The 27,444-nt window shown below is 69.1% G+C and overlaps 2 protein-coding genes across 3 annotated transcripts; one reads left to right on the forward strand and one right to left on the reverse strand.

Moving 5' to 3' along the window:
* Positions 1-12: 12 nt before the first annotated feature.
* On the reverse strand, positions 13-17,422 carry LOC310887954 (kinesin heavy chain-like; the record flags this gene model as incomplete). The annotated part of the gene is given in 30 exon segments (XM_083814217.1): positions 13-44; positions 175-242; positions 843-972; positions 1,915-2,131; positions 3,482-3,502; positions 3,812-3,916; positions 4,383-4,454; positions 4,537-4,597; positions 5,065-5,166; positions 5,729-5,838; positions 6,082-6,149; positions 6,397-6,514; positions 6,599-6,787; positions 7,455-7,601; positions 8,633-8,839; positions 9,325-9,393; positions 9,610-9,723; positions 9,726-9,820; positions 9,933-10,081; positions 10,643-10,736; positions 10,739-10,790; positions 10,928-11,032; positions 11,535-11,659; positions 12,341-12,428; positions 12,538-12,593; positions 13,178-13,226; positions 13,344-13,448; positions 13,551-13,624; positions 14,450-14,537; positions 16,739-17,422. Coding segments are annotated over 30 exon segments (3,039 nt in total). The 5' UTR covers positions 16,868-17,422.
* Positions 17,423-19,013: 1,591 nt separating this feature from the next.
* Positions 19,014-26,469, forward strand: DCTN2 (dynactin subunit 2). Of its 2 annotated transcripts, XM_083814333.1 has the most exons (14): positions 19,014-19,144; positions 19,943-20,011; positions 22,637-22,733; positions 22,841-22,902; positions 24,152-24,250; positions 24,333-24,493; positions 24,607-24,754; positions 24,839-24,904; positions 24,983-25,021; positions 25,321-25,398; positions 25,576-25,647; positions 25,762-25,864; positions 25,969-26,060; positions 26,147-26,469. In XM_083814333.1, the coding sequence occupies exons 1-14, from the start codon at positions 19,109-19,111 to the stop codon at positions 26,231-26,233; spliced, it is 1,209 nt and encodes a 402-aa protein (XP_083670459.1). In that variant the 5' UTR covers positions 19,014-19,108; the 3' UTR covers positions 26,234-26,469. The 2 variants fall into 2 exon arrangements, with proteins under 2 accessions (XP_083670459.1, XP_083670458.1); XM_083814332.1 differs by lacking the exon at positions 26,147-26,469 and having other exon boundaries at positions 25,576-26,131.
* Positions 26,470-27,444: the final 975 nt, after the last annotated feature.

The raw sequence follows: 27,444 nt of genomic DNA on the forward strand, positions 1-27,444 counted from the left end.
AGCGGCCCCCCCCTACCTGTTGTCGTTGATGTCTGTCACGTTCCCTGCGGGGCAAAGCAGCAGCTCCAGTGGGGGGGGGGGGGGGGGCGGCACAGGGACCCCCCCACCACCAACAACTCCCCAGTCCCAGGGACCCCCCCCCATATTTTTCAAGGCCCCCGGCCCCCCCCTCACCGTTATCCACGTTCAGCTGGTAGGCGTCGGGGGGGCTGCTGGGGAGGGGGCTGGAGCCGACGGCAAAACTGGGGGGGGACATGGGGGGGGGGGGGGACACGGGGGCAGCTTTGAAACCCTGTGCCTGGACTCCCCCCCATGGCTCTTGTGCCCCCCCCCGTTCCCCATCCCCCCCCAACCTCTGTGCCCCCCAATCCCCGTGCCCCCCCATTCCACATCCCCCCCATCCCCCCATCCTCTGTGCCCCCCCACGTGCCCCCCCACGTGCCCCCATCCCCTATGCCCCCCCGCCCCCCTCCCGTGCCCCCCCATCCCTTGTGCCCCCCCATCCCCTGTATCCCCCCTGTCCCCTCCCTCATCCCCTGTACCCCCCGTTCCCACCCCCCCCACCCCCTGTGCCCCCCCCGTTCCCCTGTTCCCCCCCATTCCCTCCCCGTTCCTCTGTGCCCCCACCACCCCCGTGCCCCCCCCATTCCCCCTCCATCCCCTGTACCCCCCCATTCCCCATCCCCACCCCCCGTGCCCCCCCTGTGCCCCCCCGTGCCCCCCACCCCCTGTGCCCCCCCATTCCCTCCCCATTCCTCTGTGCCCCCCCGTTCCCATCCCCTCCGTGCCGACCCCACCCTCCGTGCCCCCCACCCCCAGTGCCCCCCCCGTGCCCCCCTCACCCCAGGCGGGCGCGGGGCGCGGGGTACCCCCTGAAGAGGCCGTTGCTGTAGCTGAGCCCCTCGGGGCCGGGGGGGCCGGCGGGGGCCGTGGGCGACGTGGCCGGCAGCTGCCCCGGCCGCACCGGCTTGGCTGGGGGGGGGGCGGGCTGAGGGGTGCTGCTGGGTGACCCCCCCTTGCCCCCCCCGCCCCCCCAATCCCAATCTCTCCCAGCGCGTGTCCGTGCCCCCGCTCCCCCCCGCTCCCTCCTCCCCCCCCCCTCCATGCACCCGAATGGTGCCGGGTGTCCCCCTGTCCCCGCGTCCCCCTGTCCCCATCCCCGTGTCCCCACGCCCTGTTTCCCCCACGCCCCAATGTCCCATGTCCCCAAATCCCCTGTCCCCATGTCCCCATGTCCCCACACCCCGTGTCCCTGTGTCCCCATGCCCCGTGTCCTGACATCCCCATGCCCCATGTCCCCATGCCCCGTGTCCCCACGCCCCAACGTCCCATGTCCCCAAATCCCCTGTCCCCATGTCCCCATGTCCCCACACCCCGTGTCCCTGTGTCCCCACGCCCCGTGTCCCCATGCCCCGTGTCCCCATGTCCACATGCACCATGTCCCCACATCCCAGGCCCCGTGTCCCTGTGTCCCCACGCCCCGTGTCCTGACATCCCCATGCCCCATGTCCCCGTGTCCCCATGCCCCGTGTCCCCATGTCCACATGCACCATGTCCCCATGTCCCCAGGCCCCGTGTCCCTGTGTCCCCACACCCCATGTCCCCGTGTCCCCATGCCCTGTATCCCCACATCCCCAGGCCCTGTGTCCCTGTGTCCCCATGCCCCGTGTCCCCACACCCCAACATCCCATGTCCCTATGCCCCGTGTCCCCATGCCCCATGTCCCCATGCCCCGTGTCCCCACACCCCAACATCCCATGTCCCCATGCCCCGTGTCCCCATGCCCCATGCCCCGTGTCCCCATGTCCCCACGCCCTGTGTCCTGACATCCCCTTTCCCCGTGTCCCCGTGTCCCCACTCCCCTCGCCCCCGCGTCCCCACGCTCCCCCCTCCCCCGTGCTCCCCCCCCCGTACCGATGTGGGCGCTGTGGCCCCGCCGCGCGCCGCCCTTGGCCCTGACGGCCTCCTTGATGCGCTCGACCTCGCGCTGGTAGCGGCGCTTGTCCTGCAGCGCGCCCTCCTTGGCCTCCCTCAGGGCGCCCTCCAGGGCCTGCACTCGCGCAGCCGTAGCCCGAAGGCGTTTCTCCAGCTTCGGAAGCTCGCAGCGCAGATCTGCATTGTCACGCACCAGCTGCGCCCCCCCGTCAGCACCCGCCGGGCGCCCCCCGGGACGGGCACCCACGGGGACGGGCAGCGGGGCACCCACGAGGATGGGCACCCATGGGAAAGGGCACCCATGGGGATGGGCACCCATGGGGATGGGCATCGGGGCACCCACGGGGATGGGCACCCATGGAAAAAGGCACCCATGGGGACGGGCATCGGGGCACCCACGGGGATGGGCACCCATGGAAAAAGGCACCCATGGAAAAAAGCACCCATGGGAATGGGCACTGGGGCACCCACGGGACGGGCACCCATGGAAAAAGGCACCCATGGGGATGGGCATCGGGGCACCCATGGGAACAGGCACCCATGGGGACGGGCACCCACGGAGATGGGCATCGGGGCACCCATGGGAACAGGCAATAGGGCACCCATGGGAATGAGCACCCAAGGGAATGGGCATCAGGGCACCCATGGGAATGGGCACCCAAGGGAACGGGCACCCACAGAAAAAGGAACGGGCAATAGGGCACCCATGGGAATGGGCACCCAAGGGAACAGGCACCCACAGAAAAAGGAACGGACAATAGGGCACCCACAGGAATGGGCACCCACGGAAAAAGGCATCCACGGGAATGGGCACCCATGGGCATCAGGGCACCCATGGGAACAGGCACCCAAGGGAATGGGCACCAGGGCACCCACAGAAAGGGGCACCCACAGGATCTGGCACCCACGGGCACCAGGGCACCCATGGGAACGGGGCACCTGCAGGGACAGGGCACCTGTGGGAGTGGGGCACCCATGGGCAGTGGGCACCCATGGGAACAGGCACCCGTGGGTGTCCCCTGGGGCTCCCCTGGACAATGGAGACCCACAAGAAGGGGGCACCTGTGGAAAGGGGGGTGTCCATGGAAACTGGGTGCCCGTGGGAAGGGGGGGCACCCGTGGGAAGGGGGGGCCCACCAGCACCAAGGGGACTAGGGGTGCCAGGGCACCCATGGGTGCTGCGGGGCTGCAGCGGGTGGTGGCACCTGGGGGCAATGGGGCACCCGCCAGCCTTGGGGGGGGGGGGCAGCTCTCCAGGTCCCCCCCAGCCATGCCGCAGGGGGGGCCCGGCCCCCCGGCAGTGCCTGTGGCCTCATGCAGCAGCGGGGGGGGGGGGGGGGGGCGTGAGTGCGAAGCTGAGCTGGGGGGGGCCAGAAGCATGGGGGGGGGCAGGGGGGGGCAAGTGATGGTGGCGTGGGGGGGGCACCAATGGAGCAGAGCCAAGCAAGAGGGTGAGGCGGGGGGGTCCCCGGAAAATGATGGAGGCCGGGGCAGTGCCCCCCCCGCTGCCAAACTGGGGGGTGGTCGGGGCGGGGGGGCGCCGTACCTTGGACACCCAGAGATCCAGCTAGGGAGGAGCAGCGAGAGGGGGCGGCAACAGAGCGGGCATCAGCGCGTGCCGGGGGGGGGGCAGAGCGTGGCCCCCCCCCGCCTCAGCTGTGTCACCGCACGGGAGGGGGGGGGGCTTGGGGGGGGCGAGCTGGCGGGGGGGGGCAAAGCTGACCCCCATGGGAATGGAGCAGGGTGGGGGGGGGGGCGGCGTACTGGGAGCACTGGGGCGTACTGGGGAAGCGAGCGGGGGGTGGGGGGGCGAGCAGCGGGGGGCGGGGGGGGGGGGGGTCGGGCTGCCCCCCCCCCCCCGGGCCCCCCCCGCCACCTGTTTGTGAACCTTTGTAAGCTGCTCCAGGTTGTTCTCAAGAAAGGAAATCTTCTGCTTCTGGGAGTGCAGCCCCCCGCTGTCCTCGGGCTCCAGCTCTGCGCTCTGCGGGCACGGCTCGGGGGGGGGCACGGCTGGCCGCCCCCCCGCCGCCATCGACCCCCCCACCCGGGTTCTGACCCTCCCCCCCCCCCCCAAACCTCGGCCGTGACCTCCCCCATCCCGGACCAGACCCCAACCCCTCCCCACCGTTGCCTGGGCCGGGTCCTCCCCTCACCCTGGGAACCCCCCAACCCATTTTTGCCCCCCCCCCCCCAATTTTCCCCCCCTCCTGACCCCCCGCCACTCTCCCAGCGCCCCCCACCCCCCCATCCCTCCCCACCTCCCCCCTGCGCCCCCATTTTCCCCCTGTTCCTGTCCCCCATCACCCCCCGTTCCACCTGCCCCCTCCATTTACTGACCCCCCCATTTTCTGACCCCCCCCATTTTCTGACCCCCCCCATTTTCTGACCCCCCCCATTTTCTGACCCCCCCCCCCCCCGGATTTTCTGCCCCCCCCCCCCCCCCTCACTTTTTTGACTCGAGTCGTGACGTCTTGAACAAAAAGCTTGCGCAGGTTGTGGAGGGTCTGGAGTTCACGGGCCTGGGGGGGGGGGTGGGGGTTGAGGGGGTGCGTGGTGGTCCCTGACCCCCCCTCGGCCCCCCCCCGGCCCCCCCCCACCTACCACGGTCTCCTCCAGCCCCTTGAGGTCCTGCTTGGACTGCTCGTGGCGCTCGTAGAGAAATCTGGGGGGGGGGGGGGGGGAAGGGAGGAGGGGTCACCGAGGATGCTGGGGGGGGGGCACGAGGATGCTGAGGGGGGGGCTGGGAGCTTCTGGTGGGGGGGCTCCATGGATGTCCTGGGGGCTGTCGGGGGTCTGAGATGGGGGGGAGCAGCACCCCAGGGCTCTTGGTGCAGGGTCCTGGGGGGGGGCAGGGGTGGGGGGTGGGGGGGGGGCTAGGGCTCAGGGGGCATTGGGGGGGCTGGGGTGATGGGGGGGGTCCCAGGTGTGTGTGGGGGTCCCAGGTTGGGGGGGGGGGGCTGCTGATGTCAGGGCTCCCGGCAGTGACGGGGGGCCCAGGGGATGTTGGGGGTCCGCCAGGACTCCCGGGGTGGGAGGGGTCTGGGGCTCTGGGGGGGTCCCAGGGGGTTGCGCGGGGGTTCTGGGGGGGAGGGTGTCTGGGGGGGGGGTTCTCCGGGGGGGGGGTCTCACGTCAGCTCCTGCAGCCGGGCGGCCTTGGCCCGCTCCTCGCCCCGCAGCGCCTCGTGCTCCGCGCGCAGCTTCTCCAGCTCCAGCTCCAGCTTCTGGTTGAGGCTGCGGGGGGGGGGGGAGAGGTGGTTTGGGGATGGGGGGGGCACGGGGGGGGGGGCAGAGCAGCCCCTGTCCTGCCCCGGCCACAGAGAGGTCTGGGAAAGGGGTGGGGAGGGCGATGGGGGTGGGTTTGGTGCGGGGCTTCTGGGGACAGGGATGGGGACGAGGAAGGGGACGGGGACAGGGACGGGAAGGGGAAGGGGACGAGGAAGGGGACAAGGAAGGGGCTGGGGCAAAGAAGGGAACGGGGACAAGGAGGGGGACAGGGACAGGAGGGGAATGGGGACGAGGACAAGGAAGGTGACGGGGACAGGAGGGGCTGGGGCAAAGAAGGGGACGGGGACGAGGAGGGGGACAGGGACGAGGAAGGGGACGGGGACAAGGAAGGGGCTGGGGACACGCTGGAGACCAGACTGGGGACAGGAGGGGGACGGGGCTGGGGACCAGACAGGGATCGGGGTGGGGCTGGGGACAGGGACACGGCCGGGATGGGGCTGGGGACAGGGCCAGGCGCTGGGGCAGGAGGGGAGCGGGGTTGGGGCCGGGGCCGGGGCCGGCCGCTCACTCGCGCAGCTCATCGATGGTTTTCTGCTTCTCGTTGATCTCGTCCCGCAGCCGCGCCAGCTGCTTGTGCTGCGCCTCGCGGTGGCTCTCCAGCTGCAGCTCCAGAGCCTTCTGCACCGGGGGTCAGCGCGGGGGCTGCCCCCCCCCCACAAAGACCCCCAGCACCCCCCCGAGACCCCCAGCACCCCATGGGGACCCCCAGCAGCACGCAGGACCCTCCATCACCCCCCAGCCCCCCAGCACCTCCAGCCCCCCAGGGATCCCCATCGCCTCCAGGACACCCCGCGCCACCCAAGGACCCCCCGCCAGCCCCCCCGGGAACCCCCAAGGTGCCCCCCCCCCAGCCCCTCGCACCTTGACCTCGTCGGTGTCCTGGGACTCATCCTGCTCCCGGTCCTTCCTGGCTGCCTCGTGTGCCGTCTCTGGGGGCAGAGCTCACATCGGGACCAGCCAGGACCCCCGCAGCCCCTGACCCCCACTCCATACCCCCCCCGCCCAGTCTCCCCACCAGCCCCCAGATCGTGGTGCCCCCCCCAGATCCTGGAGCCCTGCCGGTTCCCCAACCCCCCCGAGCACTGCTGCGCCCCCCGAAGCTCCCCAGGTCCCTGCTGTGCCTCCCAAGCCCCCCCCACCCCCAAATTCCCGCAGCCCCCCCCCATGTGCCCCCACCCTGGGCCTGCAGCCGGGCCAGCTCCTCGCTCAGGGTGTCGTAGGACTCCTCCAGGTGCCGCTTCTTCAGCTCCACGTTCTGCATGTACTCGGTGAGCGAGCGGATCTTCGCCTCGTGCTGCGGGACCGACCTCAGCCGGGGCCACCGGGGAGCCCAGGGGGGCCCCCCCGCCCCGTCCCCGCCACCCCTTGTACCCCCCACCTGGGAGATGAGGAGCTGGCAGGAGGAGAGCTCGCGCCCCGTCACCTCCATCTTGCGGTGGCACTCCACCTGCAGGTTCTCCAGCTGCCGGCACCGCTTCACCACCGACTTCACCTCCGACTTGATCTTGCTGATGTAGAGCCGGGCCACGGTGAACTCCTCCTCGATGGCCCCGCTCACCTCCACCGGCTGGCACGGCACGGCACGGGTCAGCACGGCACGGGTACGGTGTGCACAGGGGTACAGCACGGCATGAGCACAGCCCAGGCACGGCATGAGTACGGCACACGCAGCGGTGTGGCACAGCATGGGCATGGCACAGCACAGCACGAGTACGGCAGGGCATGAGCATGGAACGGGTACAGCATGGGCACGGCACAGGCACGGCACACACACGGGTATGGCACAGCACGGGCATAGCGTGGCACGGGTACGCTTGGCACGGCACAGGCAGTGTGTGGCATGGCACAGGCACGGCATGCGTGAGGCTGCTGCACGGCACAGCACTGCACGGCATGGCACAGCATGGCACGGCACGGCACGGCACGGCATGGCATGGCACAGCACAGCATGGTATGGCATGGCGTGGCACAGCTCGGTATGGCATGTCATGGCACAGCACAGTACGACACGGTACAGCATGGCACAGCACAGCACTGCACAGCACGGCATGGCATGGCGTGACATGGCATGGCACGGCACAGCACAGTAGGGCATGGCACGGCACGGCACTGCACATTATGGCATGGCACAGCATGGCACAGCTCGGTACAGCCTGGCACGGCATGGCACAGCACAGCACAGCTCTGTGCAGCATGGAACGGCACGGCACGGCCCGGCCAGGCCCGGCCCTCACCAGCTTGATCTCGCCGTTGCCCACGATGACGCTGAACTCGCTCAGGTCCTTCATGAGCCCGTTGAGCACCTCGGCCGCCCGCTTGCGCTGCTGCCCGCCCAGCTCCCGCACCCGCTGCAGCTCCGTCTCCAGCGACAGCGTCGTCGCCTGCGGGCACCGCTCAGCACCGCGCCCCCCCCACCCCCACGCTCCCAGCCCCCCCGTCGGGGGTTCAGGGTGACCCCATGGGCTGGGCTGCTGTTTTGAGGGGTGGGGGGGTGGTCCTGGAGCCGGGCATCCCAGTTTGGGAGTTCTGGGCCAGCTCTGGGTGCTGCTGGCTTAGGGGTGAAGGTCCCAGTTTGGGTCTGGGGGTCCCAGTTTGGAAGGGTGTTGGTTCTGGGGGTCCCAGCTGGGGTGCTGGTGGGGGTCCCGGGTCCCATCTGAGGGCCAGCCATGGTTCCCAGTGGGCTGCTGGTGGGTCCCATTGAGGTCCTGGTGAGGCACTGAGGGGTCCCAGTGGAGATCCCAGTTGAGGAGCCAGTTTGGGGGGCCCAGAAGGGGTGCCATGACTATTGGGATTCCCAGTAGGGTCCCAGTTGGGTCCCCAGTTGAGGAGCCAGTCGGGCACCCATCGGATATCCCAGTAAGGTTCCTGTTTGGGTGCCCACCAGGGTTTCCCAGTGGGGTTCCCAGTTTGGGGAGTTGCTTCGGGGACTCTACTGGGGTTCCAGCTGGGGAAACTGGGAGGGTCCCAGTGGGGTTCCCAGTCTGAGGATCCAGTTTGGGGATCCCAGTGGGGGGTCCCAGTGGGGATTCTGACTGGGGTGGCAACTGGGGTTCCTGGTGGGGTCCCAGTTGAGGAGCCAGTTTAGGGGGCCTAATGGGGTTCCAGTTCCTAACAGGGTCCCAATGGGGACCAGTGGGGTCCCAGTAAGGTTCCTGTTTGGGTGCCCATCAGCGTTCCCAGTACGGTCCCAGTGGGGTCCCAGTAAGGTTCCTGTTTTGGTGCCCATCAGCGTTCCCGGTAGGGTCCCAGTGGGGTCCCAGTAAGGTTCCTGTTCGGGTGCCCATCAGCATTCCCAGTAGGGTCCCAGTGGGATTCCCAATTGAGGACCCATTGCAGGGTGCCAGCAGGGCTCCCATTCGGGTGCCCACCGGCCTTCCCAGTGGGGTCCCTTGGGGGGGGGTTAGGGGCTCACCTCGGTGCGGGCCAGCTCGTCGGCCAGCCGGCGGTTGTGGCGCCCGGTGTCCTCGGCCTCCTGCGCCTTGCGGTCGTAGCTGCGCGCCAGCTCCTCCAGCGCCGCCAGCACCTCGGCCACCTCGGCCCGCGCCGCCCCGTGCTCGGCCCGCAGCGCCGCCAGCTCCCGCCGCGCCGCCTCCCCGCCGCCCCGCGCCGCCGCCAGCACCTGGGGGTTTGGGGAAGGGGGGGGGGCAGGCTTGGGGGGGCTCCAGGGGAGATCCCAGGGGTCAGGGTGCAGATCGCGGAAGGGTCAGGGTGGGGGGCGCAGGGGGGTCCCAGGGGGTTCCCAGAAGGGTCTCAGTGGTCAGGGTGGGGGTCCCAAAGCTGTCAGGGTGGGGGTCCCAGGCGGGTCCTGGGTTGGGGGTCCCAGAAGGGTCCCAAAGTGGTCAGGGTAGGGGTCCCAGGGGTTCCTAGAAGGGTCTCAGTGGTCAGGGTGGGCGTCCCAAAGCAGCCAGGGTGGGGGTCCCAAGGGAATCCCAGGGGGGTCTCAGTGGTCAGGGTGGGGGTCCCAAGGGGGTCCCAGGGGGTCTTGGGTGACAGCCCGGGGGGGCGCGGAGGGCTCGCTCTGGGGTCCCAGCAGGTTTGGGACCCACCGGATGGAGAGGGGGGACTTGGGGCTTGGGGGGGGGACACACACAAGGGGCTCCTCACCTCCTCCTGGTCCAGCATCTGCTGCTTGAGCTTCTCCATGAGCTGGCTCTGCTGGTTGATCTCATCGTCCTGGGGGGGGGACAGGGCGGGGGGGTCAGTCAGAGGACTTGGGGGGGGGGGTGCTGGGGGGTGCCAGGACACCCCAGGGCATCCTGAGGTGCTGAGTGCCTGGGGGGGGGGGGGGGACTGGGAGGTCCTGTAGGGTCCTGACAGGTCCAGAGGGGTTTGGGGAGTTCTGGGGGTCCCCCAGGGGCTGGGGGGGGGGCTGGGGGGGGGGTTCCCCACCTTGTCATCCAGCTGCTTGTAGAGCTTGCGGATCTCCTCCTCGTACTTGTGGCGCTCCTCCTCGGAGATGTGGATGACGATGGAGGAGCTGTTGTCGTTGCGGGGGGGCTCGCTGGGGACACCCCCCGCCCTAACCCCTCGCCCCCTCCGGTCTCCGTCTCCGTCTCCGCCTCGGCCCCGCTCAGCTGCTCCGTCTCGGGCACGGCCTCCCCTGGGGGGCGGGTGAGGGGGGGCACGGCCTCAGTTTCCCCACCCAGTGCTCAGACGGGGTGGGGGGACAGGGACGTTCCCCCCCCCCCCGGTGCCGGGGGGGTCCCGCTCACCGCTCCGCCAGCGGCTCAGCTCGGCCTCGAGGCGGGCGATGGTCTCCTTCAGCGCCTTGTTCTTCTCCTTCTCCTTCTCGTACTTCTTCTTCCACTGCTCCGCCGTCAGCTCCAGGTTCACCGACGCCGTGTTCTTGATGGTCTTGGCCCTGCGCCGGGGGGGGGGTGGGATAAACCCTCAGCCGTGACCCCCCCGTCCTCACCCGTGACCCCCCTGCGCCTCCCTTCCCAGGCAGCATCACCAAGGACCCCATCACGGTGACCCCCCCCAGGTCAGCACCCACCTTCTCCCAGTGCCCCCCCCCAGCCAGTGCAGGACCCCATAACGCAGCCCCCCCACCATGGGAAGCAGGGGGGGGGGTGCAGCAGGGGGTGGGGGGGGCTGCATTTTGGGGTGTCACGGCGCACGGGGTGCCGGAGGGGTGCGGCGGGTGCCATGGGTGCAGGGGGTGCAGGAGGGGTGCAATGGGTGCAGGGGGTGGGGGGGCTGTGGGTGCAGGGGGGCTGTGGGGGTGCAATGGGTGCTGGGGGGGCAATGGGTGCTGGGGGGGCAACGGGTGCAGGGGGGCCGTGGGCTGAATTTGGGGTGCAGACGGGGTGCAGCGAGTGAGCGGGGTGCTCTTGGAAAGGGCGTTTTAGGGTGCAATGGGGTGCGGGGGGGGGTGGGGGGGGTGCTGCAGGGGGGTCCCGGTGCCCCCCCCGCCCCGTACCGCTGCCCGAACATGAGGGTGGATTTGGTCTCGGCGTCGTTGTAGCTGGAGGGGGAGCAGCAGATGAACATGGTGGTGCGGCAGTTCCCCCCAGCGAGTCCTGCAGGATCCGCGTCATCTTGCTGTCCCGGTAGGGCACGTAGGCTTTCTGCGGGGCACGGAGCCTCAGGGGGGAGGCCCCAACAGCCCCCCCCCAAACACACACCTCCGGCCGGGGGAGATGCAGGGGGCTGGGACCCCCATGGAGCCGTGGTGGTGGTGGGGGGGGGGTCTCGGGGGTCTCACCGTGCCCTCGGCCAGCGCTGAGATGACGTTGCCCAGCGCCGAGAGCGACTTGTTGATGTTCTTGGCCTCATCCAGCACGGCCCCCTCGGCCCCCGTCTTGCTGACCTGGGGGGGGGGCGGGCGACTCAGAGGGACCCCCACGGGACATCCCCACACCCCCAAGGCCCCCCAGTGCCCCCAAACCCAGCGATACCCCCAGAGACCCCCCCGCAAGACCCCCCCAAGACCCCGCGCCCCCAAACCCAAGGATACCCCCAGCCCCCAGACCCCCAGAGACCCCCCCCCAAGGCCCCCCAGCGCCCCCAAACTCAGCAATACCCCTAGAGACCCGCCCAGAGACCCCCCAAGACCCCCAGTGTCCCCAAACCCAGGGATACCCCCAGCCCCCCAGAGACCCCCCCAAGGCCCCCCAGCGCCCCCAAACCCAGAGTAACCCCCAGAGACCCCCCCCAAGACCCCCAGCGCTGTCAAACCCAGCGATACCCCCAGAGACCCCCCCCCCAAAAACCCCCAGCACCCCCAAACCCCGCGATACCCCTGGACCCGGAGACCACCCCCCCAGCCGGCACAGACCCCGGCCCCCCCGCCCCCCCCGGCCCCCCCCGACCTTCTCGCTCCCGGCCAGGTCGACCAGGTAGAGCTTCCCGCTGAGCTTCTGCTCCGTCTCCACGTTCTCCTGCTTGATGTTGATGAGGAAGATGCTGTGGCTGCGCGAGCTGTGCTCGTTCATGTCTGCGGGCACACCACACGGCTGCACCCCCGCGCCTCCAGCCCGCAACGCCCCCCAGGACCCCCCCCCCGAAACCACCCCCCCGACACCCCAGGGGTCCCACAGTGCCCCAAGGACCTCCCTGAACCCACCCCCAACACCCCAGGGGTCCCACAGTGCCCCAAGGAACCCCCCCCCGACACCCCCCTGACACCCCAGGGGTCCCACAGTGCCCCAAGGACCCCTGCGGCACCCAGGGACCCTACAGCACCCCCAGGGAGCTCCACAATGCCCCAGGGACCCCCCCCAGGGACCCCCAGGGACCCTACAGTGCCCCAGGGACCCCACAACATCCCAGAGCCCCTTACAGCGCCCCAATAACTCCTGTGGCACCCTGGGGACCCCCAGGGACCCCCAGGGCACCCCAGAGACCCCCCAGGGACCCCACAATGCCCCAGAGACCCCAGAACGACCCCAATAACTCCTACGGCACCCCAGGGACCCCCAGGGCACCCTACAGCCCCCCACAACCCCCACAACAACCCCAATAACTCCCGTGGCACCCCAGGGACCCCACAGCCCCCCGGAGACCCCCCGCAGTGCCCCAGGGTGGCACACCGAGGACCCCGGGGACCCCCCGAGGCCCCCCCCATCTCCCCCCCCGTGTCCCCCCCCCCCCCCCCGTGCCCCCCGGGGTCACTCACTGGTGACGGCCACGTGCCGGTTGGACTTGCCCTCGTCGATCACGTCGAGGATCTCCTCGGGGCTGGACACGAAGCGCTCCGTGCACCCCTGGGGGGCCAGGGGGGCAAAGGGGGGGGGGGGGCAAAGGGGGGGGGCTCAGCTCGGCCTCCAGCCCCTGCCACCCCCCTCCCCAGGGGGGTTGTCCCCCCCCCCTCACCTTGACGTAGGGCACCCGGTTCTTGTCCTCGTGCACCGACAGGTTGGTCTTGGTCACTGGGGGGGGGGGGACACGGGGGGGGGCACGGCCCCGGTGCGTGACTGGGAGCCCCAGTGCTGCCCAGTGCTGCCCAGTGCTGCCCGGTGCATCCCAGTACTCCCCAGTGCTCCCCAGTACCCGCGCGGTGCCTCCCAGTCAATCCCAAACGGCCCTTGGTACTCACCCAGTATTTGCCCGACGGCCACTGGTGCCTCCCAGTACCCTCCCAGTACACTCCCAGTACACTCCCAGTACCCTCCCAGTACCCTCCCAGTGCCCCCGCTGTCCCCCAGTGCTTCCCAGTACCCTCCCAGTACCCTCCCAGTATCCTCCCAGTGCCCCCACTGTCCCCCAGTGCTTCCCAGTACCCTCCCCGTACACTCCCAGTACTCTCCCAGTGCCCCCGCTGTCCCCCAGTGCTTCCCAGTACCCTCCCAGTGTCCTTCCATGCCCTGCAATGCCTTTCCAGTATGCTCCCAGTACCCTCCCAGTGACCCCACTGTCCCCCAGTGCCCTCCCAATGTCCTTCCATGCCCTCCAACGCCTTCCCAGTACACTCCCAGTGCCTCCCAGTACCCTCCCAGTACCCCCCCCCGCTCACTGTCCAGCAGGTCCCGGATCTTGTCCAGATAAATTTCAAAGTAGGAAACCTGGTGGGAGGGAATCGAGGCGCCGTTGGGGCGGGGTGGGGGGGTTGTACCCAGGCCTTGCCCCCCCCCCCCCCAAGTCCTCCCAGTGCTCCCAGTTCCACCCGCCCCCCAGCCCACCTTGATGTGGAACTCGAGGTTCTCGTCCATGGCGTAGATGTGGTTGAAGATGTCCTGGGCGATGCGGGGGATGATGCCCATCTGCTGGGGGTCGTGCAGCTTGCCCTGGGGGGGGGAGGGAGGGAATTCAAATTGGGGGGGGCTCTGAGCTATGGGGAGGGGGCGGGGGCACCCCCCCCCCACCGGACCCCCCCCCGGCCCCCTCACCTCCATGGTGTGGGTTTTGCCCGACGACGTCTGCCCGTAGGCGAAGATGGTGCCGTTGTACCCGGCCAGCACATCTGGGGGGGGGGTGTGTGTGGCGTCAGCGTGCGGACCCCCCCCCGGGGACCCCCCCACTCTGAGTGACCCCCCCCAAGACACCCCCAAACCCACCTGAGACGCCAAAGGGACCCTGAGCCCCCCCCCCAGAGGCACCTCTCCGAGCTCCCCGCACCCCCTGGAGATTGCAGAGCCTGCCCCCAGCTCCTGCAGACCCCCCCCCCCAAATCCCACAGAGCCCCCCCAGTCCCATAGAGCCCCCCCAAATCCCACAGAGCCCCCCCAAATTTTACAGAGCCCCCCCAAGTCTGCAGACCCCCCCAAATCCCATAGACCCCCCCAAATCCCACATAGCCCCCCATATTCTACAGAGACCCCCCCATAAGTCCTGCAGACCCCCCCAAATTCCACAGACCCCCCCAAACCCCACAGAGACCCCCCATAAGTCCTGCAGACCCCCCCAAATCCCACAGACCCCCCCAAACCCCACAGAGACCCCCCATAAGTCCTGCAGACCCCCCCAAATCCCACAGACCCCCCCAAACCCCACAGAGACCCCCCCATAAGTCCTGCAGACCCCCCCAAATCCCACAGACCCCCCCAAACCCCACAGAGACCCCCCCATAAGTCCTGCAGACCCCCCTCAAATCCCACAGACCCCCCCAAACCCCCAGACCCCCCCCCCGACCTGCTGAACACCCCCTGCCGGCGCCCCCCCACCCCCTCACCCCCCCCTCCTCCCACCTCCCAGCACCCTCCCACCTTCCCCCGGCCCTCGGGGGGGGGGGGTCCCAAGGCTGTCCCCCCACCCCCCCGTGCCCCCCCCGTGCCTCCCCCCCGCTCACCCTTGACGATCTGCATGGCGCAGGCATGGTACACCTGCTCCTGCGTCGTGTTGGGGGGGAAGACGCGGTCGAAGACGTACGGTTTGCCCTGGGGGGGGGGGACACACACATGGGGGGGGACATAAGGGGGGGACATAAGGGGGGGGCTGTGTCCGGCAGAGACCCCCCCCCCCAAGCTGCTGGGGGGCACAGCGCCAGGCTCAAAGCTCGCTGGGGGGCACTGGTATGTTCCAGTGGGTCCCAGTAAGGGGTGGGGGGCGTGGCGGGGGGGGGCGAGTGCTGGGCTCCCCTGTCCCCCCCATATTTTCCCTGCCCCCCCATATTTTCCCTGCCCCCCAGACTTCCCCAGCCCCCCCCAAATCACCTCCCCAGCCCCCAGCCCCCCCATGTCCCCATATGCCCCCGCCCCCTTCTACCCTTCCCAGTACTCCTGACCCCCCCACACCCCCCTCCCCTACACAACCCCCCCAGAGCCCCCCATACACCCGCCTAGACCCCCCCGATCCCCCCATACCTCCCCATAGGACCCCCCCAGACCCCCCCATACACCCCCAGACCCCCCTATACACCCCCATAGGACCCCCCCAGACCCCCCCAGGCCCCCCCATACACCCCCATAGGACCCCCCCAGACCCCCCCAGGCCCCCCCATACACCCCCATAGGACCCCCCCAGACCCCCCCAGGCCCCCCCATACACCCCCTACACGCCCAGGCCCCCCCATACACCTCCCAGACCCCCCCATACTCCCCCATAGCCCCCCCCGCCCATTCCCCGCCCCGCCCCGCCCCCCCGGGCGCTGTCCAGGCCCCGGTGCTGAACCTCCCCCCCCCCCCCCCCCCGCCGCAGCCCCCGCGCTGCGGGACAGAGGGGACACGGCCACAGCGGGGGGGGGGCCGCGACCCCCCCTCAGCCCCCCCGCCCCCCCATAGCCCCCCCCCCCGCCCAAGCACCGCCTGCATCACCCCGCATTGCGCCGCCCCCACCCAGCCGCGCAGCAGCACCGCCCCCCCCCGGCCCCCCCCCGGCCTCTCCCCGGCCCCCCCCGCTGCCCTCCCCCCAGGGACCCCCCCCCCACCACCTCCCCCTTTTCAGGGCCGGGGGGGCCAGGCCGGCTGGGGCCGCGGAGACCCCCCCCCTCCTGGATACCCCCCTCCTGCAGGAGCCCCCCCACCCTGCGGGGGGGTCATTACGGGGGGGGGGGTTGGCAGCCATCCCTGAGCCCCCCCCCCCCCCAATGGTTTTTCCAGCGGGGGGGGCCGGCGGCACCTAACAAAGGGTTGGGCCGGGCCACAGCCGGGGGGGGCTGCGGGGGGGGGGGGGGGAAGATCTGCGGCAAACCCCCCCCCGTCCCCCCCCCTCCCCCCGGAGACCCTCACGGGGCCTGATCGTGCGGGGGGGGGGGGGACGCGTTGTAAACAACCCCCCCCCCCCCGGCACTGGGGGCAATGGGGAGCGCCCGGTGACCTTTGCAAAGGCATTTTGGGGGGGGGATAATGGGGGGCGGCGAGCGGGGGGGGGGAACGCCCGGGGGGGGCTGGGCACATTTGGGCACCAGCTCTGCGGCCACACCCAGGCCGATTTTCCGCCCCCCCCCCCCGGCCATTCCCCTCCCCCCCACCTATTCCCCCACCACCTATTCCCCCCCCATCTGACCCCCCCACCCATCCCACCCCCCCAAGCTGCCACTGCCCCCCTCTATCCCTGACCATCCCCCCCCCAGCTCTCTGTCCCCCCCCCCAACCTGCCGCATCACCCCCGGGCCCCCCCAACCAAAGGCTGGGGGTGCCCCCCCCGACCCCCCCGGCCCCCTCCGCCCCCCCCCCCCACGCACTCACACCCCCCCACACACGCTCTCTGTCCCCCCCCAGCCATTCCCCCAACCTGCCGCATCACCCCCGGACCCCCCTCAACCAAGTCTGGGGGTGCCCCCCCGGCCCTCCCGGCCCCCCCGCCCCCGAACTCGCCCCCCCCGGCCCCCCAGGTCCCCCCCGGCGCCCCCCCCCCGCAATTACACCCTCCCCAAGCTCTCTGTCCCCCCTGTCCCCCCCCCAGCCATTCCCCAGCCTACCGCATCACCCCCAGGCCCCCCCCCAAACCAAGCTGGGGGTGCCCCCCCGGCCCCCCCCGACCCCCCCTTGCACTCACCCCCCCCCCGCTGTCTGCCCCCCCCACTCTCTGTCCCCCCCCCCCCAGCTATTCCCCCAACCTGCCGCATCACCCCCAGGCCCCCACCCAACCCAAGCCTGGGGGTGCCCCCCCCGCCCCCCCCGGCCCCCCCCGCACTCACCCCCACCACCACGCTGTCGTCGCCCTGGAAGACGGGCAGGAACTTGTCCCCCCGCAGGATCTCCGCCTGGTTCAGGGGCCGGAACCGGCACAGGACCTTGATGCTGCACTCGGTGCTGGGCTCCGCCATGCCGGGGGGGGGGCACTCGGCCCACGGCGGGGGGGGGGACACGCGGGGAGAGGGAGACCCAAGGGTGCTGCCGAGAGGGGAGGGTGGCCCCCGAGGGTGCTGGGTGGCGCCCGAGGGTGCTGAGCGGTACCCAGGGGGGCTGCCTACAGGCTAGGGGTGCTGGGGGGCGCCCGGGGGTGCAGGATGAAGCCCAAGGGTGCTGGGTGGCGCCCGAGGGTGCTGAGCGGCGCTCAGGGCTGCAGGATGAAGCCCAAGGGTGCCGGGTGGCGCCCGGGGGTGCTGCCTGCAGGCTAGGTGTGCAGGATGGTGCCCAGGGGTGCTGGGTGCCGCCCAGGGGTGCTGGGCGGTGGGTGGCGCCTAGGGGTGCAGGATGGCGCCCAAGGGTGCTGGGTGGCGCTCAGGGTGCTGGGTGGCGCCCAGGGGTGCGGGATGGCACTCAGAGATCCAGGTGGTACCCGGGGATGCCGAAGGTGCCCGGGGGTGCAGGATGGAGCCCGGGGGATGCTGAAGGTGCCCGGGGGTGCAGGATGGAGCCCGGGGGGTGCTGAAGGTGCCCGGGGGTGCAGGATGGAGCCCGGGGGTGCTGGGTGCTGGGCGCCGCCCAGGGGTGCAGGATGGAGCCCGGGGATGCTCCGCAGCGCTCCCGTCACCGCGGCGCCGTCGCCACTGCAGCCCCGGTACCGGAGATGCGGGGGGGGTGTCTGGGGGGGGGGGGGGGGGATGTTGAGGCCGCCCCCCCCCCCCCCGCACGCACACGCCCCCCCCGTTAAGGAGGAGCCGCCCGCGGCCCTTAAGGTGGACGGAGCTGGGGAGGGGGGGGCAAGCTGCCCTCCCCCTCCCGCTGTGTTCCGCCCCCCCCCCCCCCGGCACTGTTCCCCCCCCCAAAATGCTGATTCACTGGGGGGGGGGAGGGGGGAGGGGGGGAGACGTCGGGGTCCTCCCCCCTTCCGTGTCCCCCCCGTGTCCCTCCCTGTGCCTCTCTACCCCCCCGTGCCCCCCCAAATGTCCCCGTGCCCCCCCATACGCTCCCCAATGTCCCCTTGTCCCCCCCCGTGTCCCCCACATGCCCCCAATGTCCCCGTGCCCCCCCCGTGCCCCCCTACCCCCCAGTGTCCCCCCCCACGTCCCCCCAATGTCCCCATCTCCCTGTGTCCCCTTACACCCCCGTGTCCCCCCATGTCCCCTTGTCCCTCCCCCTTGTCCCCCCACCCCCCGTTTTCCCCAAATGTCCCCGTGCTCCATGTCCCCACCGTATCCCCCTAAAGCCAGCGTCCCCCCAATGTCCCCGTGACCCCCCCCGTGCGTCCCCACCCCCATGAACCTCCCTACCCCCCGTGTCCCCCCAATGTCCCCATGTCCCCCCAATGCCCCACCTCCCCCAATGTCCCCTTACACCCCGTGTCCCCCAGTGTCCCCTTGTCCCCACCCATGTTCTCCCAGTGTCCCCCCAATGTCCCCATCTCCCCCCCGTGTCCCCTTACACCCCCATGGCCCCCCAATACCCCGTGTCCCCCCAATGTCCCCATCTCCCCCAGTGTCCCCCCAATGTCCCCCTACCCTCCCGTGTCCCCCCAATGTCCTCGTGTCCCCCTAATGTCCCCTTACACCCCCACGTCCCCCGAATGTCCCCATGTCTCCCTGTGTCCCCCCCAATGTCCCCCTGTCCCCCCATGTACCTCCCTACCCCCCCATGTCCCCTCAATGTCCCCGTATCCCCCAAATGTCCCCTTACACCCCCGTATCCCCCAAATGTCCCCCCACACCCCTGCGTCCCCCCAATGTTCCCCCACACCCCCGTGTCCCCCCAATGCCCCCTGTCCCCCCATGTACCTCCCTACCCCCCCATGTCCCCCCAATGTTCCCCCACACCCCCGTGTCCCCCCAATGTCCCCCTGTCCCCCCATGTCCCCCCAACGTCCCCCCGTGTCCCCATGTCCCCTCGGGTCCCCCCGATGTCCCCATCTCCCCCCCGTGTCCCCCCACTACCCCCATGTCCCCCCAAGTCCCCATCTCCCCAGTGTCCCCCCACTGCCCCCACGTTCCCCAGTGTCCCCTTACACCCCCGCGCCCCCCCAGTGTCCCCATATCCCCCCGTGTCCCCCCCGTGTCCTCATGTCCCCCAGTGTCCCCCCAACGTCCCCCCGCCCCCCCCGCTCCCTCCCGCGGACTCCATTTCCCAGCGTGCCCCGCGCCGCAGCTCTCGCGCGAGCGGCCCCGCCCGGCCCCGGCCCCAGCCCCGCCATGGCCGACCCCAAGTACGCCGACCTGCCCGGCATCGTGAGTGCGGCGGGGGGACGGGGAGGTTTGGGGGGGGCGGGGGGCTGGGGGGGGGCAGGGAGGCGTTTGGGGTGGGGGGGGCATGGGGCTGGGGGGGACATGGGGCTGGGGGGGGTGTTTGGGGGGGGGACGGGAGGCTGGGGGGGCGGACATGGGGCTGGGGGGGGGATGGGGGGTGTTTGGGGTCGGGGGGGGCATGGGGCTGGGGGGGACGTGGGGCTGGGGGGGGTGTTTGGGGGGGGACGGGAGGCTGGGGGGGGGACGGGGGGTGTTTGGGGTGGGGGGGGGCAGGGGGGTGTTTGTGGGGGGGGACATGAGGCTGGGGAGGGGGATGGGGGGTGTTTGGGGTGGGGGGGGCAGGGGGGTGTTTGTGGGGGGGGACATGAGGCTGGGGAGGGGGATGGGGGGTGTTTGGGGTGGGGGGGCAGGGGGGTGTTTGTGGGGGGGGACATGAGGCTGGGGAGGGGGATGGGGGGTGTTTGGGGTGGGGGGGACAGGGGGGTGTTTGGGGTGTGTGGGGGGACATGGGGTTGGGGGGGACAGGGGTGTGGGGGGGGACGACAGGGGGTGTTTGGGGGGGGGGGTTGCCTGGTGGGCAGCAGGGCAAGGGGGGTACAGGGTGGGAAGTGGGGGCTTGGGGTTATGGGGGGTGTCCGGGAGAGCTGAGGAGTTCCTAGGGAGCTGGGGGGGGGGGAGGGGCAGAGGCACCATCGGAAGGCATTTTGGGGCAGTTTGGGGCGTTTTGGGGCCGTTTGATGAGAAAGGGGCGCCGACCAGCGGAGCCTTTTTGTGCCCCAGGCCAGGAACGAGCCTGATGTGTATGAGACCAGCGACCTCCCCGAGGATGACCAGGCCGAATTCGAGGCGGTAAGGCTTCGGGGGGGGGGCGGGCCGTGAGGGGCAGGGCTGAGCGCCGGTGCCGGTGCCCCCCCCCACGGTGGGTGTTGGAATTGGCTCCTGTCCCCGCGGTGCCGCGGCCCCGCCGCGGTCCCACTGGCCCTGTCCTGGCCTGGGATTGCTGCGGGGCAGCAAGGAGCGAGGGCAGGGCTAAGCACCGTGCCGGGGGGGGGTGGTCCTGGTCCCCATCCCCAGTCTCTGTGTCCTGCCTAAGGGCAGGGGTGGCCAGCGCCACGTCCCGGTGGCTTTGCTGGAGCAGCCGTGTCCAGCCGGTGGCACGTGGAGGGTGACGGGGGCTGCATTGCAGTGGCTCCCCGCCCCCCCCCCCACAAAGTACCTCCCAGGAGCCCCAGGGTCCCACAGAGCCAGCCCCGTGCCTAAATCTGCCTCATCCTGGCCACGGCCACTCCCCGGGGAGCCCGCAGTGCCTGCTGGCCACCAGCTTCACCCGAGGGCTGGCGCGGGGTTGTGCACGCTGCTGGTCATCATCGGGGCTCGCAGCCCAAAGGGACAGCGGAGCCGGGCCCCCCGCTGCGCTCCTGGGGATCTGCGCGCCCGGCCTGTGCCTTGTGTCCCCCCCACCCCGTGCCACCTCCCTGATGTCATGCCACGGATCCCGTGCTGCCTGCCGTCCCGCTGGGCTTTGCTCCAGGTGCTCGCGGGGGCCCGGACCCTGGAGGCGAGACCTTGCCCTTCCCCACCGTGCTGCCGTCGTCACCCCCGAGGGACACGGGGATGTTGCTGCCCCGCCACGTGTGGGCTTCACATCTCAGAGCCGGGGCGTTCCAAGCACCCAAACCCCGATGCAGCAGGCTAGAAACCTCCGCAGGGCGCAGAGCTCCCCACCAAACCCAGGTCCCCGCAGGGGCAGCAGGGCAGGCTGGAGCGGGGTGTCTGCACCCCCAGTGGCGCCACTCGCCACGCCAACGGGGACCCCGGTGACAAAACGGTGCCTCGGACGTGCCCACCCCTGCCCCAGTGCGTCCCCCGCCAGCTGCAGGCAGGAGGCGAAGGGTCCCCGGGGTTTTAATTGCTGTCATCTCCTCTCCCGGGAGCCGGCCCCGGCCCTCGCGCAGCTTCCTTCTGTTTCCTGCCTCTCGCGCGCTGAACTGACCGGAGTTTTCCCCCCGCTCTTCCCTTCCCTGCTCCCCACCTTGCCCGGACACTAGTTTGCACAAGTAAGCCCGTTTGCCGCTTCTGGTTGTTGTTTTTTTTATTTATTTATTATTTTTTTTCTGCATGCCGTTTGGGGTTTGGTTTTTTGCATGGGGCACCCCGCAACCCGATGCTGAGCCCCACTAACACCGACTGCGACTGGGGCTGCTGCCGGCTGGGGCCGGGACGTGGCCGCGACCTGCTCCTGGCTGAGGACAGAGGGGAGGTGCTCAGCAGCCCTGGGGAGGGCCCCGGGGGCTGCCTTGGCCTCCAGCACCCACAGGGACCCCCTCCCCCCCAGTCCCCGCAACAGGGTCGTGGCCGGTGGTGCTGGCTGCTAAAGGGGGCACGGCTCGTGGAGCGCAGCCAGGGGCCATCCTCCTCCCCCTGGGAGCTGCAGGGACCCGCCAAGCGTTCGGCTTGGGAAAGGATGGGAAGAGAAGAGCTGGAGCTGGAGGGAGGAGGCTGGCGGAGTCGGGGCTCGGCTGCGTTGCAGGCCCTCAGCTCCCCTCCGTCCCCAAAGGCTTTGCTGAGCCCTTGGAGCCCAGCCGCATCCTGCTCCCGTGCCACGAGCACTACCCTGTGTGCCTCGGGGTGCCCGGTGCCGGAGCCCAGCCTGCTGCTGCCCCTGTCGTTGCCCTCGCCTCCGTGCTGGTGGCCCCCCGTGTCCCACGTGGCTCCTGAGCCCTCGCGCAGGGCTGGCGGGCGGCCCTGGTGTCAGAGGGACGTGGGTGACGTCGGGCCACGCATGGGACAAACCTTCTAACGCCGTTTTTTCTCTTTCCTCTCCTCCTAACCTTGCTCTGACTTTCTCACCTCTGGGAAACGCAAGGAGCTGGTAAGAGCCCGTCCGTCGGCTGCCCTAACGCTCTGCTCTGCTCGTGGGCGCTTGCTGCCCCTCCCCGCAGCTGGAGCAGCCCCCCCAAAAACCTGCTGGAGCGCTGCCCCCGCTGCTCTCACCCCTTCTCCTCCATCTGTGCTGCGCCAGGGCTCCCTGCGAGTGCTTCAGGCCACGGCCGGGCGCAGGGGCAGGAGAGGGGAGCAGGCGGGGGGGTCCTCGGGGCCCCACTGCGTCGGAGGGCAAGGACCGCCCTGAGTCGCCGTCTGCGGCGAAGCCTTGGAGCGGGCTCGGAGGGGTCCAAGTCCCACAGGCTGCCAGCACCCCGGTGCCTGCGGGTGGTGGAAGCCCCTCACGGGGCTCCCAGCACCGCCAAAGGGTGCTGAGCCTCAGCGTGCCCCGCTGCCAGGCCCTCGTGGGGGTTTTCCTGCCCTGGGGGGGCTGTTCCCCATCCTGGGGGCAGTCGGGGAGGACGGGGCTGCGGCCGGCCCCGTTTCTGCCCATCCTAACCCCCAAAGGCTGCCAGGGCTGCAGAGAGACGGCAGCCCTGCTGCGAGACCCTCGTGTCCTCCTTTGTCCTTAGCGCTGTGTCCTGTGCGCAGGAGGAGCTCACCAGCACCAGCGTGGAGCACCTCATCATCAACCCCAACGCCGCCTTCGAGAAGTTCAAGGACAAGCGCCTGGGCACCGAGGGAGTGGGTGAGTGGGGAAGGGTGAGCTGCGGTGTCCCAGGTTGCCGAGGTGGCCCCAGGGATGGCACAGCCACCCTGGGTGTTTTGGGGTGACCCCCTGCTCTTCCCTTCCAGATTTCTCTGACCGCATCAGCAAGATGAGGACGACAGGCTACGAGGCTGGAGAGTACGAAATGGTGAGTCCAGAGCTCACGGGGACGTCCCCTCAGCGTGAGCTCGTCCCCAGGGACGTCCCTGCCCGGGGCCACGGCTCTGCCCAGGGCAGTGGCTCTGCCCACAGCCCCAAATCACACAGCAGAATCAATGTCAGATGGGTCGAGGTGGGCAGGGACCCCTCAGTCCTTGTGGTCCGACCCCCCGTGCAGCTGGGGCCATCTAGAGCTGGCTGCCCAGGACCACGTCCAGGTGGCTTTTGAATATCCCCACGGCCAGAGACTCCCCCGGCTCTCTGGGCGAGCTCTGCCTGTGCTCAGTCATCCTCACAGTGAAGAAGTTTTCCCTGGTGATCAGACAGAGCCGTCTGTGGTTTGGTTTGTGCCCCTCGCCTCTTGTCCTGTCCTTGGTCAGCGCTGCAAGGAGCCTGGCCCTGTCCTCGCGCCCTCCCTGCAGGTATTTACGCGGAGCTGAGATCCTCCCGGAGCCTTCTCTGCTCTCGCTGAGCAGCCCCAGCTATCGTGGGAGAGATGCTCTCCTGAAGCCCAGGGCTGTGATCTTGCTTTTCGCCCCTGGCACCCCGAACTCCGTCGTTTCATGGTCACTGCAGCCAAGGCTGCCTCTGAGCTGTACACGTAGAGCCGGCAGCTCCTGGAGGATGTTTTTCTTAGGGAGCAAGAGCTCTCAATTCCCATGTGCTAGCAATCAGGCAGGGAATGCAGGAGAAAAACCACGGCTGAGTTAAGGACCTTGTGGTCAAACTAAAGTGTGAGTAGAAAATCCATAGTGAAAGATGTCCCAGCCCATTGCAGGGGCTTTGGAACCGGATGATCTTTAAAGGTCCCTTCCAGGCAAACCATTCTGTGATTCCCAGCAAGCCCCTCGGTGCCGGTGAGTGTGAGGTCCAGCCCAGCGCCTCTCCTTGTGGGCTCTCCTTACCCCTTGGCTGAGGAAGCTGCCATCAGCACACCCCAGGACCCTCCTGGACCACTGATGTCTGGCGGTGTTATCCCTCCAGCAGACAGATGGGGGTTGAAGTCCCCTGGGAGGACCGGGCCCTGCAAACGTGACGTTTCTCCTACCTATCTGTAGAGGGACGCAGCTACTTGGTTTTTCTGGTCGATTCCTTTCCTTGCACAGGCACGGGTACCGCCGAGGGGAGTTGGGTCCCGGTGTCCCAGCACTGCCAGATCCCTGGTGCCGTGGGCAGGCCCCGAGCCCCCGTGACACCCCTCTCCTTTCCCTCTCCCCTCCCCTTTCATCTCTCTGCAGCACGGTGAGGGCGTTGGTGCCAAAGAGACTCCTCAGCAGCGGTACCAGCGGCTGCAGCACGAGGTGCAGGAGCTGGTCCGGGAGGTGGAGCAGATCCAGGTGAGCACCACCCCTGCCGTTTGGCACCTGCGGGCAGATCGTCCCCGGGGGCTGACACTGCTGCCTGTCCCCCCCTGCACAGAGCGCGGTGAAGGAGTCGGCGGCCGAGGAGGAGCTGACGCCCATGGCCTTGGCCAGGCAGGTGGAGGGCCTGAAGCAGCAGCTGGTCTCCAGCCACCTGGAGAAGCTGCTGGGCCCTGCCGCAGCCATCGACTTCGCAGACCCCGAAGGCGCGCTGGCCAAGTGAGTGTGGGCTCGTGGCCGCAGCTTGGGAAGCGGGGGGCAGCAGGGGGAGGATGCCAGCATCCCCGCGAGGCGGTACCAGGGCAGCGTGCCCACCTTTTCCCCTTGCCCAGGCGCCTGTTGCAGCAGCTGGAGGTGGCGAAGTGCAAGAAGGCAGTGGCAGGGAAGAGCCCCGCCAAGGCGCCAGCCCCCACCGGGGACACGCTCACCTTTGAGCTGTACTGGAGGCCAGAGCAGGACCAGTTCTCCCAGGCTGCCAAGGTGAGCGTGCGGAGGGGGAGTCACAGCGTTTGACCCCAAAATGGGCTGTCCTGCCCTCTCAGCTCTCGTTTCCCTCGTTTCCAGATTGCGGAGCTGGAGAAGCGGCTGGCACAGCTGGAGGCGATGGTGCGGTACGAGCCTGACAGCCAGGTAAGGAGCCAGGAGCTCCAGCCCTGCCGCTCCCCTGCCCTCCATCCTGCCCCACTGATGTGATTTTCCTCCCCACAGAACCCGCTGTTGGTCGGGCTGAAGGGGACCAGCCTCGTGGTGAGTCCTAGAATCCTAGAATAGCCTGAGTTGGAAGGGACCCATGAAGACCCTTGGGTCGAACTCCTGGCTCCACACTAAGAATTAAACCATAAATCTGAGAGCGTTGTCCAAATGCTTCTCGAACACCAGCAGGCTTGAGGCCATGACCCCCTGCTTGGGGAGCCTGCTCCGCTGCTCGACCACCCTCTCAGCGAAGATTTTCTGTCCTAATACCCAGCCTGAACTTCCCCTGGTGCAGCTTTAAGCCCTTCCCTCATGCCCAGGCACCCCATACACACCCTGTTCTCCTTCCCCAGGAGACCGTGCAGATCCTCCAAGCCAAAGTGAACATCCTGGACGTGGCTGTGCTGGACCAAGTGGAGGCCCGGCTGCAGGTGAGGGCCTGAGGCGAAGGGAGGTGGGGATGAGTCCCGCAGCCCCCAGCCAGCACTGGGCCCGCTGGCCCCACCAGAGGATGGCATGGGGCCATGGGAGGGCACCCGCAGAGGCTATGAAATTGGGGTGGACCCTGCTGGATTTGGGGTGTCACATCTGCTTCCCCCCCTCCGCAGAGCGTCCTGGCGAAGGTGAATGAAATCGCCAAGCACAAGGCCGTTGTGCAAGACGCTGACACCCAGAGCAAGGTAAGAGCAGCAGGGAGGGCCCCCCAAAGCAACCACAGCATGGGGGGCTTATGCGGAATCGCCCTGCAGACTGTGCTTACGCCCTCCTTTCTTGCTTTCCGCCCCTTGCCCCAGATCCACCAGGTCTATGAGATGATGCAGCGCTGGGACCCCGTGGCCAGCAGCCTGCCCGATGTAGTGCAGCGACTGCTGACCCTCAGGGACCTGCACGAGCAAGGTGAGGGGCAAGGAATGGGGATGCTGGGGACAGTGGCGTGGCGTGACAAGGGAGATACTGGGGTCTGGGGGCCCTCCAGTGCTGAGTTTTCACCTCCTTCCCAGCCACACAGTTTGGGCAGGTCCTTGTGCACCTGGACACCACGCAGCAGGAGATAGCTGGTGCTCTCAAGGACAACACCGTGCTGCTGGCAGAGGTGAGTCTCAGCAGCATGTGCTGGGGTGGGAGGGGTCCCCATCCTGTCCGCCCTGCTCAATCCCTTCCCCACTGACCCCCCTGCAGGTCCAGAAGACGATGAAGGAAAACCTGGCCATTGTAGAGGACAACTTTGCTGACATAGAAGCCCGTATCAAGCGGCTGCAAAAGTGAGAGCACCCTGGAGCACCTCCCTGAGCATCTGCATTCCCCCCCCCCCCCAACATTGTGATCCCCTGGGAATCACTCCCTCTGCCTGCAAGTAGCAGTCCCTGTTTGTGTATAGCTGGCCGTGCTCCCCTGCGCAGAACGGGGCTGTGGAGGGGCCCTTCCCAGCCCCCCATTAGCACCCAGGGGTGGGTCACTGCTCCCCCAACCTGGATTTACCCCAATAAATGTCCTGGTTCAAAGCGTGTCCGTGCTGGCCTCTCCTTCGGGCTGCGGGACACGAGCAGGGCCCAGCTGGGCTGTTTGAAACGCAGCTTCTACTGCGCATGCAAGCCCTCCAAGCACCCCCAGCGTAGCTCCAGCTACACTTTTCTTACGCTTTTTTTTAGTTTAAAACCATTAGCCCTTGTCCTACCAGTGAAGAAATATTTCTCCTCAACACCTGCAGTACGTTGAAGACATCGTCGTGTGGGGCAACACAGGAGAGGATGCTTTTGAGAAAGGGGAGAAAATAATACAGCTTTGGACGGCTGCTTTCGTCCTGTTAAACAGAGTAAGGTGAGAGGATGGGCGCTGGAAATGCATTGTTTTAGGCATAAATTGGCAAGATGGATGTCATCAGGTCCCCATGGATGCGATCCATGGGGATCCAAGAAGCTGTGGACTTGCCAGCTAGCAAATGCTAACGGCTGTATAATGCCTGCATGGGTTAACAACCCTTCACCTCCCTCCTCTGCGCCCCTTGAGCTGAGGCTGTCGGGGTGTGTCCGGGCGGGGACATACCATATAAGGTCATATGGCGTCATCCCTCCTGTATGACGCCATCCCTCCTTTATGACGCCATCCCTCCTTTATGACGTCATCACCCGGACACTATATAAGGCCGCGCTCGCCCAGGCCGGGCCAGTGGCAGAGGCGACCTCTGCTGCTGCGCGGTGCTGGGAGCCGGTGTCTGCTGAGGGCTCAGAGGCTGCTGTCCCTCAGAGGCCCAGGCCGCGCGATCGCTGGTGGCTATTGCTGGCAGCGTTTGGTGAAACCGTCGATTTCGCATTCCTTAAGCCATGATCCGGGGTGGCGTGGGCCAGGGGCCTGTGGCGCGTGGTCGCCCCTTGCCCCGTCGGGGCCCAGCGCGACCCCCCAGCAGGCCTGTGCAGCAGGAGGAGCACAGGCAGGAGCTGGAGGCGCTGCGGGCCCAGCTGGAGGCGCTGCGGGCCCAG

This window comes from Anser anser (genome assembly GCF_964211835.1).
Source record: "Anser anser genome assembly, chromosome: 30".
NCBI classification, from domain to species: Eukaryota; Metazoa; Chordata; class Aves; order Anseriformes; family Anatidae; genus Anser; species Anser anser.

Coding starts and splice junctions, on each gene's coding strand:
- DCTN2 (XM_083814332.1), top strand. CDS start 19,109: ATGGCCGACCCCAAGTACGCCGACCTGCCCGGCATC. Junction 24,251..24,332: donor GGGAGGTGGAGCAGATCCAG/GTGAGCACCACC, acceptor CCCCCTGCACAG/AGCGCGGTGAAGGAGTCGGC. Junction 25,399..25,575: donor AAGTGGAGGCCCGGCTGCAG/GTGAGGGCCTGA, acceptor CCCCCTCCGCAG/AGCGTCCTGGCGAAGGTGAA.